Below are 18,732 nucleotides of genomic sequence, written 5' to 3'. Positions count from 1 at the left end.
CAGGTGGCATCCTCAGCAATGCATGCGCTACCTACAGCAAAATCCTAGAGTACCACTAGAGCAACACCTAGAGCAAACTTCCAATATCACTTGCTGTAAGAAGCTCCCAAGGACTGCCAGTTCCTAAACACTGTCATTTATGACCCCAGAAGAAACCACAAAAAATCAAACAAAAAATAAAAATGAGGGTTAAAAAATATAATCTGCAGGGAACACATCCAACTGCTGCTCAATCCCCAATATCCCTTATGGGAAAAGTGCAAATATTTTTCTCTCAACCTGTTGTTTATCTTTTCCTTTTCTTAACCAATGTTTTGAATGTTCACTAGTCCCCATTTATTTTGCTTTGTTCATGGTTCATGCTTTTGTATTTTGAAATATCTTTGCCTAACTCAAGAATGACAAAGGTTTTGTCCTGTTATTTCTATAAGTTATACATCTTTAGCTCTTCTGTTTAGGTTTTTGACCTACTTCTGTTCAAAAAATTATGACCTCATCATGTTTGGAAATTAAATAGAATTGGGTCCCAAATTCCTGCTGCCATCCTTACTGGGATAAAATTCAATCAGTATATCCATTAAAAAAAAAACAACTGGGTAATTATCTGAAATGATTCTTCCAATCCCTGAATATAGATGTCCCCAGATTTTAAACTAGAAACTCTTAATTTTTAAAAAATATTTACAATATGTCAAATATTTTAAGTGATCGTTTGTAATTTTATAATAATATGTTTTATCTAAGTTGCTAAATTTATCTTTGAGTTATTCATATTACCCTCTTATCCTTTTAGATTATGTAACATTTGCTCTGACATCCCTCTTAAAATTAATCTTAGTGTTGAAAATTGTATCTGTTTATTTTTACCCCAATCAATCTGGTTAAGAGGGTGTACAGTATAGTCTATATACTGCTTTAGAATATTCACGGTCACGGTCCTCTGTTGTTCACTGATTTGCTCGAGCGGGCCCAGTAACGTCTCCATTGGAGACTTTGTTGTTACTGTATCTGAGATATCGAATACGTCATGGGGAGCTTGCCAGGCTCTGCCATGTAAGCGAGATACTCTCCGTAGCTTGCCGGGTTCTCTGAGAGGGGCGGAGGAATTGATCTCGGGTCGGCCATGTTGGCTGCGTGCAAGGCAAACACCTTACCGCTGTGCTGCTTTAGAATATTAAATTGCAATATATGTGACTTCCTTATTTCAAAATATTTTCTAAATTTTGTGTATTTTTATTTAATATATTGTTAATTTTCAAATATTAAGCAATACCATAGTGATTTTGGCTTAATTTTTCTAATTTGATTCTCTCCTTTTTTCATTGAATCACTGTGAGATTGTTATAAACCTTCATGACTAAGTTTCAGTCATACAATGATCACGCACCCATCCCTCCACCAATGCATATTTTCCACCACCAATGTTCCCAGTACCCCTCCCACCACCTCCATCCCATCCCACCCCCACCTCTTACATTCCTTCTCTCTCTCTTTCTCTTTCTCTCTCTCTCTCTCTCTCTCTTTCTCTCTCTCTCTCTCTCTCTCTCCTTTTGGGCATTATAGTTTCAATATAGATACTAAGACCATCATGTTTGGTTCTTAGTCTACTTTCAGCACTTAACTAATTTGATTCTCTTATATTTTAAAAACATTGTATTATTTAAAATCTGTTGCTAAGACTATTATCCATCTTGGTGGATAATACATGTGCAACAGAATAACAATGTGTTATTTATTGAGTATAATGTTCTATAAACCATAATAAGATCCAATTTATTAGCAATGTTATTTAAATCTTCTGTTTTGTATTTATTTTGTGACTTATTTTACCAGTTTTTTAAGAGGGAGTATTGATATACCTATCTATATTTGCTGATTTGTCTGTTTCTCATTTTTTTAAATTGAATCACCGTGAGAACAGTTACAAAGCATTCAGGTTTAAGTCTCGGCCATACAATGATTAAACACCCATCCTTTCACCAGTGCACATGTTCCACAATCAAGAACCCCAGTATACCTTCCATCCCACCCCTCCCCCTGCCTGTGTGGCAGATGATTTTTCACTTTACTCTCTCTTTACTTTGATTACATTTGATTTTTTGACAGAACGCCCACTATCATCATTTGAAATTTTCCCCCAACAATCAGACCACCAAAAAGGCATCATTAGATAATTTGTTTTCTATTGCTGATAATGAAGAACATTTGATGTCACATGTTGCCGTGCAATTTTGAATTTCTGATATTTTAGGTATTTTAGTAATTAAATCCAAAGAGATTTCTGCCAGAAGCTCCTGGGTTCCAAGATTGGTTTGTGTGCCTCAGGGATCATGGCCGTTCAGGAGCAGAGGAGCCGTTCATGAGTGGCAACTCAGGGTCTCGTCCGGGTAGGTGTTTCTTATTATTATTTGTAAATTTTTGCTTTGTGTATTTTGAAGACACAATTCAATCAATTTGACACTTTATTTAGTAATAAAGCCCTAGGACACAATTCAATCAATTTGACACTTTATTCAGTCACCTCAAGAAGATTAGGGTCTTAACTTATTCTAACAGATTCAAGTAATACCTTATTGTAAGTGAAGTACAGGTAAGTACTCATAAAGGCAAATGAATACGTGAATCAACTAAAGGATAATATTGTCTCATTTTATTATTTGGTCACCAGAGTTCTTGAGTGGGGTGGAAATCTGTGTAGCAGAACACTGTTTGGTGCCTGAGAGATAATAAAGCAGGTAAGATGCTTGCCTTGCACATGGTCATTTCAGGTTCAACTATTGACAACCCATTTGGTCCATTGTGACCTCAGGAGTGATTGCTCAGTGCAGATCCAGGAATAACCCCTCAGGATCACTGGGTGTGTCCCCCCACCCAACACAACCCAAAAAAAAAGAACAGTGATCAAACTCAGAGCCTCCTGGCTCTGCACTCTAGGATTACTCTGGCAAGGTCAGGGGACCATATAGCATGCTGGATATTTAATCTGGGTCAGTTTTGTTCAAGACAAATACCTTACTTGCTGTACTATTACCCCAGTTCTGATTTTCCACATTTTAAAGTATATCTAATATATAAACAAAGTAACTTTTAGGAACATTATTTGTAAAAGAAGGTTTACAACTAAAAAGAAGTATTAATAAATAAGGATAAAATCAGGCAGGAGAAAATCAAGGAGTAAACTCAAGATGATATTGAACAGAACATTAATGTATATAAAAATTTAAATATGTCTCTTAAAAATTCAATTAATCTTCAAAATATTAAGTAATAATTTGGGGGCTTCCTTTATACTTTGAAATTTATTTGTTCCAGTTATGACTGCTCAGTACCAAGCTACTCCAAAACTTAATTGCATGAAACCATTAATAATTTATTATGCTTGAAATCCAACATATTTCACACCCTCTTACCTTTAGCACCTGATGCTCTGAGTTCACAATTCATCATTTCATTTAGTACTTGATATCATGGTTATTCCATTGTTCATATAACTGACTGGAAAAACTCCAGGAACTACTCATATCAAAAATTATAACCAGGCTATTGACTACTCTTGGAATAATCTGAACCACTTCAAGATAATGTACTATTATTAAAATGTTTAACAAACTTAATTAAAACTTTATAGCTACTGGACAATTTTGCTTGATTCCTAATTTGTTAAAATATATTCTTTCTTACCTCCTCTACACTGGCTCTTTCAAACTTTCTTTGCTCATCTCTACTGTGCTGACTCAAAAGTTAACCATATGAAAAACTGGACTTTCCATCTTAATCTATATATTTCTATGTATCAAATATCACTAGTTCTCTTTCCTTCTCTTTATAGTCTACAATTGTGTTCCAGAAATTTCCTTCATCCCATTCTTTGTTACCAGAATTTAAATTCCTGAATTCAATGGATATCATACTGAAAATAAGCATTTCACAATTTCACAGCCAAATGTTGAGTTGGCAATACTTGGCATTCCAATTTGCCTGTATTAAAACCTGGCTCTCTACACAATTTACAATTTTTCTCCTTTTGAGAAGAAGTCATGAGCTTTGCTTATAAATGGATAGACATGGAGAGTATCATGCTAAATGAAATGAGTCAGAAAGAGAGGGACAGACGTAGAAGGACTGCACTCATTTGTGGAGTATAAAACAACATAACATGAGGCTGACACCTAAGGATAGTAGATACACAGGACAGAGAGATTGCTCCATAGCTTAAAGACTGCCTCATGAGCAAAGGGGAGAAGGCAGCTGGAATAGAGAAGGGATCACTAAGAAAAAGATGGCTGGAGGAATCGGTCGGGATGGGAGATATGTGCAGAAAGTAGATAAAGGACCAAACATGATAAACCTCTCAGAGTCTATAATGCAAACCATAATGCCCAAAAGTAGAGAGAGATTATGGGGAATCATGTCTGGCATGGAGGCAGGGGAAGGGTGGGAAAGGGGGGGTATACTGGGGATATTGGTGGTGGGGAATGAGCACTGGTGGAGGGATGGGTGCTTGATCATTGTGTAACTGTAACCCAAACATGAAAGCTTGTAACTGTCGTTCGGTGATTCAATAAAATTTAAAAAAGAAAATAGACTTCTAAATTTTCTAGTCTGCCTTTCTGATGTGAGCAATTGTAAAAAGGGTTTAGAATGTTCAAAAGAGACCAATAAATATTTTGTCCAAAAAAAATTTTTTTTCTCCTTTTCTGTTTTTTTTTTTTGTTGTTGTTTATTTATTTTTGCTTTTTGAGTCACACACTGCAATGCTCAGGGGTTACTCCTGGCTCTGCACTCAGAAATTACTCCTGCCAATGCTGGGGGAACCATATGGGATGCCAGGGATGGAACCAGGTTAGGCCATGTGCAAGGCAAACACCCTACTTGCTGTACTATTGCTCTGGCCCTTCCCCTTTTCCTTTTTCACTTTATTGATATGTTGTTATTTACTGTAATGCTGTTAATGATAGTTTCAAGAATATATCATTCCAACACCAAACCCACCACCAGAGTGCCCTCTTCTTTCCACCAATGTATCACTTGGGGGCTGATAGGAAGGAGTATATGCGTTGCACACAGGAAGCCTGAATTCAGTCCCTAGCACCATGTAGTCAGCCAAGCACCACTAGCAGCAACTCCAAAGAAACATACCAAAAGAGTCCCTGAAAACTGCCAGGTGTGACCCCCTAAACCTAAAAATAAATAATACATACTTATTAAATAAATAGAACCTTGCTTGATATCAGTCAAAACTATTTTTCTCTTATAAGCTGTGTAAACACACAAAGAATAAAACGGCCGGCGGTCAGGCCGCTTCCCCACTCCAGGGAGGTCGATGGCGATGGTCAGGCGAAGGAAGGAAACGAGGCCAAGCTGGTTGGTCTTAGCAGCCGTTTATTACATGGAAGAGATGCATGTCATGGAGGCCTCAGGAATCCTCGAGCACGTGCACCTTTGTTCTCTCAGCTTCTGTCCTCAGCCCCATCTTCCCAGGTTCTCTGATGCACGTGTCCCCCCAGAGAGCCCTGAAATCTCCCTTATATAGATCATAGTACCTCTAAAGGGCGCAATATAGTGATGTCATCAAAAGGAGTTACAGAAAGAACATTGAGGTGGCAAACCATACATTGTTTCCTTACATCCACATTGTTTCCTTACATCTGCAGGCCAGTAATACTGGCCTCCAGAAGATACAAAGCCAAGCTGAAACCTTTCACAAGCACTTTCACAAGCTGCAAGCACCTTGATTTGCATCCCAAAGACCAGCCTGGCTACCACCTGAGATCTGCATATCTAAGACCAGCCAGGGTTCTGAGAGAAAGGGGAAACTGTCTCAATATACTGAAATCATTTACTGAAGACAGTTTGAAGGGGAGAAAGCAGTCTCATCCAAGCTAGTCAGGACACACAGGAAAACTGCTTCTAGGATGTGTTTCTCCTCTCCTTGTCCAACCAACATATAAGCATACATAATATTAATCATTTTGTATGGACACAATAAGAAATACTTTGAGCTTATAGAATTGCTCTACTAGGGCCATCTCGATCTCAGACTGCAGTGCTCAGGCCAGATATCTTTCCTATTCCTAGCAGCAGGGCCCTAGTCTCGTTGTTACTATTGGATCATGACATCATTTGCCTATGACCAACCTCTTAACTTATAGTTAATAATCGTGGCACCTTGGCCTGGCCCATCGCGATGCCAGGGTAGCACATAACTTACCGGCTTGCCCTGGTTCCATCCAGTCCCACGTTGGGACCCTGCCCTTGGGGTGCTAGGAAGTGAGGGCAACTGAGGCTTAAGTTGAGAAGGCAGATGCCCAGGAGTGAATAATATTCAAAGCCAATCAATTCCTAAGTTACGGAGCATATTAATTAATTGTCTTCCTGTATCTATACAAAAGGACATTGCATTAAAGTAAACTGCTCAAAAGACATAAGGAGAGGAGAAAGGCAATATTAACTTACAGTACAGCTTCAGTGTCTAAGAAGGATGAGACCTTACAAATTGGTTGGGGAAGAGAGCATAGAAGTGGTTACAAGCAGACAAAGTAATGGGAGTGACTCGGGAGCACTGTGATGAGTGCGATTCCGATAAACCTAAGCTCCGTGTACTCCAACATAAGCTATAAATGTCATGACTTTTGTTTTGACAATTTTGTTTCTGTTTGGGGACCACTCAGCAGTTCTGAAAGCATACTCATTGTTTTGTGCTCAGGAGACTATATAGAGTTCCAGGGACTGAATCAGGATTGGTGATGCTAAAGGCCAGCACCTTAACCCCTGTACTATCTCTCTGGTCCATTTTAATTCTTAGAATGTCTTTCTACATTAAAACAGGACCATACTGCCTAAATCAGACACATCTAGTTCCCATTATCTATATGTCTATTCATTTAAACTTTTGATTAAACTGTGGCTAGGGTCACCCATAAGATGATGACATTCTCAAACTCATCCACAGTGCTCAGCAGGTTTGCACTGCTTTAGTTTTGGTGCTTATACTCTGGCTTGACAGTGTTCACACTCTTTAGATGTGGTATGCATGAACATTTTGATTGTGGTTCTTGCCAGGGTGGGTCACTGTATCAGTTACACCTGCTCACCAAAGGCTGTATTTCCGGCCATTGGTGTTAAGTGGGAATTGCATTCCTTTGCTATAATACTGAACACAAATCTGGTTGCCATTGTGGCTTAAAATTCTACTGGAGCTGGAAGCATAGAAACCAGACCTTGCAGGATTGCATGTGCTATTTCTCCAGGTGTTATCTTTTATTTTTTTAAGATTCCTGAAATGCCTATTGCTCCATGGAGCGATAGCACAGCAGGTAGGGTGTTTGCCTTGTACGCAGCCAACCTGGGTTCAATTCCTCTGTCCCTCTCGGAGAGCCTGGCAAGATGCTGAGAGTAGCCCGCCCACACAGCAGAGCCTAGCAAGCTCCCCGTGGCATATTCAATATGCCAAAAACTGTAACAAGTCTCACAATGATGATGTTACTGGTACCCGCTCGAGCAAATTGATAAACAACAGGAGGAACAGTGCTACAGTGCTCCTAAAATTCAACTGTGTGTGTAGAATAAAAGGAGGTTCCATTGATCTAGTTTTCCCCTCAAAACTATGCACCTATATCAACATTATCTCTTAAAGTTCAAATTCTACACAATGGAATAATACTACGCAGCTGTTAGGAGAGACGAAGTTATAAAATTTGCTTCTAAGTGGATGGTCATGGAGAGGATCATGCTAAGTGAAATAAGTCAGAAAGAGAGAGACACAGACACAGAATGACTGCTCTCACTTGTGGAATATAAAATAACATAATATGAGACTGACACCAAAGGACAGTAGACACAAGGGCCAGGAATACTGCTCCATAGTTGTAAGCCTGTCTCATGACATGGGGGAGAAGGTAGCTGGAATAGAGAAGAGATCACTATGACAGTAATGGTTGGAGGAATTGTTTGGTATGGGAAATGTGTGCTGAAAGTACATATGTACATATAGGACCAAACATGATAGCCTTTCAGTACCTGTAATGCAAACCATAAATCCCAAAAGGGGGGGGGGGGAGAGAGAGAGAGAGAGAGAGAGAGAGAGAGAGAGAGAGATTGAGAGTATGAAGGAAATTGTCTGCCTTAGAGGCAGGGGGAGGGTTTAAAAGGGGAAGCGTAATACTGCGGACATTGGTGGTGGAGAATGTGCACTGGTGGAGGGGTGGGTTTTCAATTATTGTATGACTGAAACTCCTACATGAAAGTTTTGTAACTGTATCTCACGGTGATACAATAACAAAATAATAATAAAAAAATTAAACTCATCCAAAAAAAAGTTCAAATTCTAAAATACCTAGAAAAGCTGTACTTGAGTCCCTAGTTCTTTTTTAAATTTACAGATATTCTTCCTTGTTTTTTGTTCATTTGTTTGTTTTGCATTAACAAGTTTAATTTTGTTAACTAAAGCAGCAGTCTGGGGTTGGAGATTTAGTACAGCAGGTACTACCTAGCACGCAACCTACCTAGGTTTGATCCCAGGCACCACAGATGGTCCCTCAAGCACTGCCAGAAGTGATCCCTGAGCACACAACCAGGAGCAAACCCTGAGCATTGTATTTCCCTTTACCCAATTTACCCCATATAATCATTTAAAGATCCATCTACTTAGTCCCAAATGGCACAGTTCAATCCAAAATTCCTTGAGATTCTTACACAAAAGTCATAATTTTATGTGAAAACATGTCATCATTAGATATTATAGATTACTCACTGATATTTTTTCTCCAGATTTTTCTTTTTTCTTCAGCTTTTTCTTTTCATATATTAGATCACCGTGAGACTTAAGCAATTCCTCAAAGCGAACTTTGGTTTTCATTTTGGCTTCACTTTCAACTACAAATAATAAAAGTTCATGTAATTTCCTAAGCAACTCTTTTATAAAATGTTATTAACATTATTATTGCTATAGTAAAGAACATAGCCTATGTGAACTTTTCTGCTACATTTGAACAACCACTGAATCCTTTCTTCACAATAACCGTTTTTTCGCTTTGGTGAAAATATACTCCTTTAGAGACTCATAGTCCTTCTCTCTTGGAAGAGTATAAAACAACTCTCAATAGTCATGCCTCCAGACTCCACACCAGGCTGTTTCATTTAGGGCAACCCGTCGGTGGGTGGGTGAGGCCCCTTTCTGTCCCAAGGAACCCAGTCCCGGCAGCCCAAAACCCCCAGAACTCAACTACCCCCATACTCATGGCCACTCTCCAGATGTTCGGGCCGAGTCTCACCCACGAGTGAACCTATTCCTGAACATCTCATGCCTCACACCACTCATATTCAAAGAGTTGTGCATCAAATTTGATGGAGTGTTAAACAGAAGGCAACCAATCTTAGAGGGAAATATATTTTTACATATATATGCATATATATGTACATATAATAAGCACATGAGGCTCAACCTTTAAAACATTTTCGTAATCTCATATAGAAGGGTTTAATGACCCCTAAATGAAATACAACAATCTTCAAACACTTTCCTCTAAGGAAACTTTTTTGAAGCACTTTCAGTGGTTTATTCATAACAAACAATACAAAGTAAATTGTTTTGGTTTTGCTTTGGGGCAGGAGTTGGAGTTTGAGATGAAAACATCCCAAATATGAAGGTGGGAAGGTATAATTGTGATGAGATTGATGTGTGAATATTAAATGTAATCAAATATTGTGAACTACTTTATAAAAATATAATAGCACAGCGGGTAGGGCATTTGCCTTGCACGCAGCCAACATGGCCGACCCGAGTTCAATTCCTCCGCCCCTCTTGAAGAGCCCGGCAAGCTACCGAGAGTATTCGATATGCCAGACACAGTAACAACAAAGTCTCCAATGGAGATGTTACTGGGCCTGCTCAAGCAAATCGATGATCAATGGGAGGGTCTTTAATAAAATTAAAAAATCTAAAAAAAATAGAAAGAAAACAAAAAAAATAAGAAGAGGGATGGGTACTCAATCATTGTATAACTAAAATGTAAGTACGAAAGTTTGTAAGTCTGTAACTGTACCTCACAGTGATTCATCAAAAAAATTTAAAAATTTTAAAGAATTAAAAAAAAAAAGAAACATCATGTTTGCTTTTGTGCTTCTATGGCAGAGTAAAATAGTAGTGCAGAGGAGTTGAACAGAGAGTACAGGAGGTAAGGCATTTGTCTCTCAATGTTGCTGACCTGGATTTGATCCCCGGCACCCCATAAGGTCCCAAGAGACTGTCAGTAGTAATCCTGAGTGAAGAATCAGAAATAAGCCCTGAGCACAACCAAAAGTGGCACCAAAACAAACAAAATAATAGTGTTGGGACCAAACCTAAAATGTTTATAGCTTGTTTTGAATATGCTATAAAATATCCATTGTAATAATAAAGAATAAAAATTAACCATATATCATAATTATTTTTTACCTTTTCTAAGTTCCAAACTGCCATCCACTAATACATACTAATCTTAGTTACAAATATTAAGTTAGAAATACCAAACTAATATGTCCAAATTAATATTTGGTCAAATACATCTATTCATTAAGTAGCTTAAATAACCCCTTAAAATAATCAAACTTTAAAATAAAAATGTTGCATGCAGAAATTTTACAAAAGTCTTACCAGTGGGCATAGCTCCGCTTTACGAGAACACTGAACAATAATGTAAACGATTGACTCAATCAGGATCCTATTAAAACAAAGAGAATTTACTTACAATATGGAACTTCTAAATAAAGCATAAACATTTCATTTGGTCATTATCTACTTTCTTATAATGTTTATGCCACACTGAAGTTAAGTCTCCTTATTCCTATCCAGTGAAAATTATTTGAATACATTTAGAGTATGCAATAAAGCAGAATAAACTAGACCATAGTTGAATAACATATTTTTAGAAATTTAATCTTTTGAAAGATAGTGCACACTTTCTTTGACTAGTCAATATATTTTTAAAGTGCATTAAATAATTAAGGACTACCCCAATGCACTATAAACCAACACTATTTTAAGATAGATTTTTCCAAGAGCATATATTATTACAATAGTAGAACATGGATGTGGACAACATATTTGAAGATAGCACTGTAGTAGTCCTCCCACTGTTCATCGATTTGCTCGAGTGGGCACCAGTAATGTCTCCATTGTGAGACTTGTAGTTACTGTGTTTGGCATATCGAATATGCCACGGGGAGTTTGCCAGGCTCTGCTGTATGGGCGGTATATTCTAGGTAACTTGCCGGGCTCTCTGAGAGGGATGGAGGAATTGAACCCAGGTTGGCCACATGCAAGGCAAACGCACTACCCGCTGTGCTATTACTACACCCATATTCAAAGATAATGAACTAAAATATGCCCACCACTGAAAATACTATGATGGAAACCATTAAAACCATTCAAATTTTTAAATAAATAGTTGGTGATGTGTTATTTTGTATCACAACTACAGATCAACTCAACACACATATTTCTGAATTACCAATTTCATTTAAAGATGAGGAAAGGTGTCCAAACCACAGTATTGTCGACACTAGAATACAACATGCATATATTCGTATGAATAAAAGTAAACTGTAAAATAAAAGAAAAACAAAATGAAGTGGCACAACAATTATATTAACATCCAAATTCCTGGAGATCCACATTCATACTCCTCTGGTATTAGGAATAATTTGGCCAAAAAAAAAAGTATAAGAGAATAGTGTGATTACTACAAAGTGTGATTATATAACTGCATCTAATTATGTTAGCTAACATTTATGTATCATCTACCTGGTGAGTAGATTCAAGGACATCATTACATCCACATAGAAGAAATTCCCAATTTTTTTGGATAAAAGTCAGTAATCTTTTTTCTAGTTTTAATACGGTTCATCTACTTTCCAATATACCCCAAATTTTAAAGGATAGAATGAAAAGGCAAGTACACTAAGTGACAGCATCAATAACAAAAACCTGACAACACAGAAAAATTATGAAGCACATAAGAATAAAATAATAAAAGAAAACATCTGAACTATAACTGAGAATTATTATGGTAAGAAAAGTCATAATGTTTATTCAGACCCTGAGTAGAAAAGTATCGCATCTTAGATTAACTGAATACTTCTGAAGAAGTCACAAATGATTCTCATGCTTCTAGAACTACATTATTTAGACCAGTAGGATCACTTATTACAATATGGCCTAATGTGGTGAAGCATTTCAAAATCCAAGTCCTAGAATTAGTCTTTTATGATCACCTGAAGAGGAACTTAAGGCATCTGTTTTATCATCTATAATACCAGTGTAATAAAAATTAACCCTGGAAGTCACATGATTTAAAACAGTGCCTTGGAAAAAGCATCAAAAACACTAGATGAGTGGAGACAGTAAGATTGGTGGGGCTATAGCTCAACTGTCATATCAATGTACTCAAATCTACTGGACAGATGGACCTGCCACTAAATTAATCCCCTTTCCTTAATCTCAATTCCTTAATCTTTAAAATAAATATAGTAAATCACTTTATTATTTCAATGTCATATTAACTTAGAATTCTAGATTTTATTACATAAAATTTAGCTAAAAATAGGTATAAGATATGATACCATGAAATTCATAACCATCATTATTATAATATTATTATGGTTGCACAGCATGATTAAAAATGTGTTAACATTTATGGTTTTGAGGTACACAATTGCCACACCTCAGCATCACGAGTGTCCCAAATTTGACCCCATTATCCTTTTATTACTTCTAGTCGGGCTGGAGCAATAGCACAGCGGTAGGGCGTTTGCCTTGCACGCAGCCAACATGGCCGACCCGAGTTCGATTCCTCTGCCCCTCTTGGAGAGCCTGGCAAGCTACCGAAAGTATCTCGCCCACACAGCAGAGCCTGGCAAGCCACCCGTGATGTATTCGATATGCCAAACACAGTAACAACAAAGTCTCCCTTGGAGACGTTACTAGGCCCGCTCGAGCAAATCGATGAACAATGGGAGGGCCTTTACCTTTACCTTTACTTCTAGTCTACTTCATCCTCCTGCAGCCACTGTTCATAATTGCTCGGTAATCTGAGTTTTGTAATCCAAGGCCAAAATCTGATACTGAATAATCCCTTGTTTTGTTTTTCTTCATTACACAGATAAGTGAGATTGTATGGTATGTCCTCCTCTGTCTTAGTTTGCATATAATAAAATAATACCCTCCAATTCTACCCATTTCAGCAAATAGCAATATTGTACCTTTTCTTATAGTTGCATAGTCTCCCACTGTGTTTATCCATTCATCTATAATTGGGCATTATAGATTTTATGTAAATTATATATCTACATCCTGAATATTTAACTAATAGCTACAATGATCATAGGTGACAAATTTGTGGCTTTTTTTTTGGCTTTTTTCTGTGATAGATGTCAAGAAGTGAAATCCTTAAGTAAATGGAAGTTGTACCCTTATGTTTTTAAGAATATTTTTTCTTATGTTCATAATGTTTCCATAGAGATTGAGCAGGCAACATTCTCACCAACATGAATGAGGTTTCTTTTTATACAACATCCCCAGCAACACTAATTGATTCTAGTCTGATATAAGCCAGTCTTACTCATGTCAGGTGTTATCCCTTACTGGTGTCAGATATTGTTGTATTTGCAATTCTCTGGTAATAAGTGATAATGAACATTTGTTCATTATTACTGGCCACTTTACATACTCTTTGTGGAAGTGTATGCTCATTTCCTCTTCACATTTTTTATGAAGTTACTTTTTTTAATTTTTTGTCACTGAGCTTTATGAGTGGCTTATATATGTTGGATATAAGCCCTTTATCTGATGTATGGTATGTAAATATTTTCTCCAATTCAGTAGAGTGTTAGCCTGAAGAGGTTTTTTGTCATATAAAAGCTTTCCAAATTAATATGATTGCATTTTTTTTTTGCCACTGACAACAAACCACTGAAGACCTGTGAGGTTCATATCCTAGAGAGTTCTGCTTATGTTTTCCTCAGTTTATTTTATGTATTGTAATCTAATTCTGAGTTCATTAAGCAACTTTGTGCTAACTTTTGTGTACAGTGTATGGTAGGGGTCCATTCATTATTTTGCATGTAGCTATTCAACTTTCCCAACATCATTAGTTAGAGGCTTTTCTTGCTTTACCTAGTAAACCCACCATCTATGTCACAAACTGTCTATAAATCTCAGGATTTGTCTCAGATCTCAATTCTGTTCCACTGGTCTGAAAGTCTAACTTTATTCCAGTACCACACAGTTCTGATTAAAATTCAAAGTCAGAAAATGCTCTTTATTTTATTTTTCCTCAGAACTTCTTTGACTTTTGTGTGGGTTTTTGATTCCAAACAAAATTTTAGAGCTTGTATTAAGACCTTGAAAAATGTCATTTTGATGAGAACTGAATTTGTATAATGCTTTGCATAGGCTGGTCACTTTGACAATGCTCATTTCTCCAATACATGAACATGGAGAATCTTTCCACGTTTTGAGGTCCTTATATATTTCTTTCAATAGTGACAGTCTTGATAAATATTTTTGCATCCTTTTATGATCCTGGATTATTGATGGTTTGGGGATACTATGTGAAATGGGGTTCTTTCTCTTCTAGATTTTTACTTGGACAGAGAAACCCAATGTATTTGTGTGTGTTTATATTGTATCTGTAAAAATGCATTGTTTTTTTGGGGGTGGGATGTCTAATAAACAATAATCAGGAGGTCAGAGGATATTCTTCTTGTGGTTCAATGTACAGGCTCAAGGTTCAGTGTTCCATAGGTCCTGTGGAGCCAGAATTTAACCTTTCAGTGCTTGGTGGTATTATATTGGTTTATTGTAACAAAGAGATTTTTTGTAGTCCATTTACTTTACTTTTACTTTAGAGAGACTGTGTACTTATAACGCCATCTTCAAAGAGTGAAGAGTTTAAAAACTTTATCAATTTGACTTTTGTTTCTTCTTGCCCAACGGCTATGAACAATACTTCCAAAATTATATTGAATAACAATGGATAAATGAACATCCTTGCCTTGTGCCTGATCTGTTGCGGAGGCTTTCAGTTTAATGCCACTGAGTATGGTGTTAGCTGTGGGTTACTATCTTGAAGTTGTGTTCCTGCTATTTCTATTTTGTTTGAAGTTTTTATATAGAATCTTGTTGGGATGTTGAGCATCCAACATCAAGGAATATTGAATCTTGTCAAAAGTTGCCTTCTTTGAATTCCTCTTGGACCCAATGGTTATTTAACAGTATATTATTCAGCTTCTAATTGTTGAAGTTTTACTCAAGTGTGCATGTGTGTGTTTGTGTGTGTGTGTGTGCAAATTTCTACTTCATGGTACTGTGATTTGAAAAAATACTTATTTCTCCTTACAAGGTTTGTTTTTTAACACTAGAACTATGTCCCTGTATGTGATCTATTCTCAAGAGTGCTCCATGTGCACTAAAATAGAACGTGTAGTCAGCTTTTTGAGTTTCGGGAAATCTCTGTGTCAATTAATCCTCGGTCTTCCATTTCCACATTCGGGATTGTTCCCTTACAGATAATGTTTGATCTCTCTGGTGATAAAATTGGCATACTGAATTCTCTGCTTGATCTTCAAAATGACAAAAGAGAGATACTGAATTCTCCCACAACTATTGTGTTACCTTTAATGTGTCATGTCAGGTCTGTTAGGAGTAGCTTTATAAATTTTGCTGAATCTTCATTTGATGCATGTATGTTGATAAGAGTTAAGACCTCTTGATCTACTAATACTTCAACAAGTATGTAGTGGTCCATCCCTAAATGATTACTTTCTTTAGTTTTAATGCTATTTGGTCTGATACAAGTATGGCCATACCTGCCATCTAGTCTCTGATTATTCTTCTATCCTTCATTATCAGCCTATATTTATCATTAGAACTCAAATGTGACTCTTGTAAGCAGAAGGTTAATTTTGCTTCCTGATCCACGCAACCACTCTGCCTTTGATAGGTAAGTTTAATTCATTGACATATAAAGAAATTATTTAAATGAAAGAATGTAGCCATTTTTCTCTGAGGATTGTTATTGTCATTAAACATATATTCTGTTTTAAAGAACTCATTCAGTATTTCTTGAACTTATGGTTTAAGTGTAAAAGACTCCTTAGCAAATCTTCCTCTTTAGACTGGGGTATTTCTTATCCAGCATCTATTCTTTCTTTTCCTCCTTTGGATGGACATTTTCCTCTTGCAAGTTTCCTTTAAATATCTGTAATTTTCTTCATTAAAAAATCTCTTGTATATTTTTCTTTATTGATGATGACATGTGCTTTGTTATCAAGACCAATGATGTGATTTGGGGGGCATCTTCCATTCTACTGGGAGGGAGCATCTTCTTTTCTACTATCAAGTCCTTATATTGTATTCTTTAGCTCCTTTACTTGTGCTTAACAAGTTCTTTATTTTTCAGAAATCTCTAAGTCAATTTTATCTGCCTTTCATTGATTTTCTCAATTCAACTATTATAAAGAAAATTTTTCCTTTTCTGAAATCATATTCAGACTGTGTCAAAAGTTCTGACGTATGATTGGACCTTCCTGGGCTTGTCCCCATCCTTTTATGGAGCTGAATTTTTTCCCATTATTTTTTCCCATTATTCCTGTTACTTTGTAGGAGCTATGAGGATAACTCAACCTCACTTGTCTGAGCAGTGATCTGGAGCTCCCGATTGCAGTTCTCAGGCTAGTGTCTATGACTATTGAATTTGAGTAGCAAAAGACGTCTTATTTCTTAAACTTTTGAAAGATCAAATTTGTGTCATAGCTTCCATTTGTGTGCACCTGGATATCAACAGGAGATATGTGGCACCAGTATCCAATAATCTAGCTAGCCCTGGTTTTGGACTAGGGATTACAGTTACTGGCAGATGCGTTTCCGTACCAGTTTTGGGATGGCTATTCCAAACCAAGGTCTGCTGTGCAGGGGTCATTTCCAGGTTACTTTTTGTATGCTACAGCCTCTGGAATAGCAGCTCCTAGTTGTTTTCTTGGGAACAGCTGTTCTCATTTGAGGTCAAGAGACAACCACACCCTGACTGTACTAGTCTATAGCTTCCTTTTCCCTTGACAGTGTTCATTCTCTTTTTGAGATAGTGAGTAGAGGCACAAAGCAACTGTTTTATATTCTTTCCAGCTGTTCTCAAAATTTGAAGATCAAATTTGGTGCACCACTTTGGGACAGCTTTCTTTGATTTGGAGCTGGCTGTGGCTACAAGTCTGTCACATTGCTTGAAGGGTAAAATGTGGACTGTGGAACTGTGAAGATTGGGGCCACTGCTGGGCAAAGCTGAGACTAAATAGGCTAGACAGTGCTCATGTCAGGAATAGCTGCTCCCAATCAGGGTGAGATGTGGGTGCACTTTTCATTAGGTTTAACAAGTCCTAACAAGCCCCAATATCCTATGACTCCTGTGTTCTTGTACAAAACTGAATTCTGTGATGAGCCTAAGCACTCAATATGAAGCTATCAGGTAGAGGATGAAATGTACCAGTGAACTCAGGTAGTGTGCCTATCAAAATAGAACTGACATAGTATCCAACTGGTATGACCCTACTGGCAAGGGAAGTAGCATCCTATTGTGCTGTATTCAATAATCTCCAAGTTGTTTCTCAACTTAGCAGGTGCTGATATGAAACTGGTATTCTATGAGTTCTTTGCACAGAGCATTCCTCTATGCTAGATTGGTGTTTTCTGCCTATTACTGGCCTGTTACTCCTAGTGGTCTCTTTTTCAACTGCTTCTCCTCTCATGGGAAGCAACCATTTCTTATTACTGTCTACTGTTCTGTCTTTCACAGATTACAAATTCCCTGAGCTGATGACTCCTTTCTCTAATAAATTCACTGTAAGAGCTCCATGTGGTGCTGTGCTTCAATCCGTTTTATCCATTCTTGTATTGATATAGAAGGAATGCTGATTTCTCCCTTTAGGTCATCTTGGCTGCACCCATCCATAAATCAAATTTTAAATCTTAAAATAGTAAAGCACATGTAGGGATTTTTAAAACATTAAATAATATGTCAATGAAACTATTAGCACAACTCCTAAAGCCTGGAGAGCTCTATAAAAATGATAGCATTATTACTAATAAAAACATATGTACACACCATAAAAAGATTAAGCTTAGCATGCTCTAGATGATATTAGTTCAGCAAGGAAATATACACTGAAGATTTAAGCATTTATGTATGTCACAGTCCACAAAAATTTAAATCACTGTCACCACCATCCCATTGCTTGTTAATTTACTCGAGTGGGCGCCAGTAACGTCTCTATTCCTCCCAGCCCTGAGATTTTAGCAGCCTCTCCTTCCTCATCTTTCCCAACAATTGGAGGGTATTTCAGGTTCAGGGGAATGAGATCTGCTATCATTACTGGTTTTGGCATATTGAATATGCAACAGGTAGCATGCCAGACTCTGCCTGTGTGGGCAGGATACTCTTGGTAGCTTGCTGGGCTCTCCAAGAGGCATATATTTATATATTTCTCTATGACTTCTTACCTACTATCTGAACCCCATCAAATATGGTATGTAATTATGAAAAATGGGTAGTAAGTGGTCCAGAAAGCAGCCTGGAGTGTGGCAGCGGTTGAGTAGTGGAGGTCGGCTGCTGGGGCTGGGTCCGTTGGGGCAAGGAGGGCTCTCACCCGCCCCACTCTAGGGTATCCCGAGTGAAAACAGCCTGGCACTGTTTAAATATAAGT

General features: G+C 37.4%; 1 protein-coding gene across 1 annotated transcript in view; it reads right to left on the bottom strand.

Moving 5' to 3' along the window:
* AHI1 (Abelson helper integration site 1) overlaps positions 1-11,535 on the bottom strand; it is a 231,328-nt gene extending 219,793 nt beyond the window's left edge. The window contains exons 1-3 of the mRNA XM_056126207.1: positions 11,490-11,535; positions 10,634-10,700; positions 8,753-8,874 (exon numbers count right to left, since the gene is read on the bottom strand). Coding sequence (XP_055982182.1) covers positions 8,753-8,874; positions 10,634-10,643 — 132 coding nt within the window. The 5' untranslated portion in view covers positions 10,644-10,700; positions 11,490-11,535. The remainder of the gene's footprint in view (positions 1-8,752; positions 8,875-10,633; positions 10,701-11,489) is intronic.
* Between the last annotated feature and the right edge of the window lie 7,197 nt (positions 11,536-18,732).

Source organism: Sorex fumeus, unplaced genomic scaffold (genome assembly GCF_029834395.1).
Source record: "Sorex fumeus unplaced genomic scaffold, SorFum_2.1 ptg000061l, whole genome shotgun sequence".
Classification (NCBI taxonomy): Eukaryota; Metazoa; Chordata; class Mammalia; order Eulipotyphla; family Soricidae; genus Sorex; species Sorex fumeus.
The sequence above is the reverse complement of the archived record's forward strand: the minus strand, read 5'-3'. Positions and strand labels throughout refer to the sequence as shown.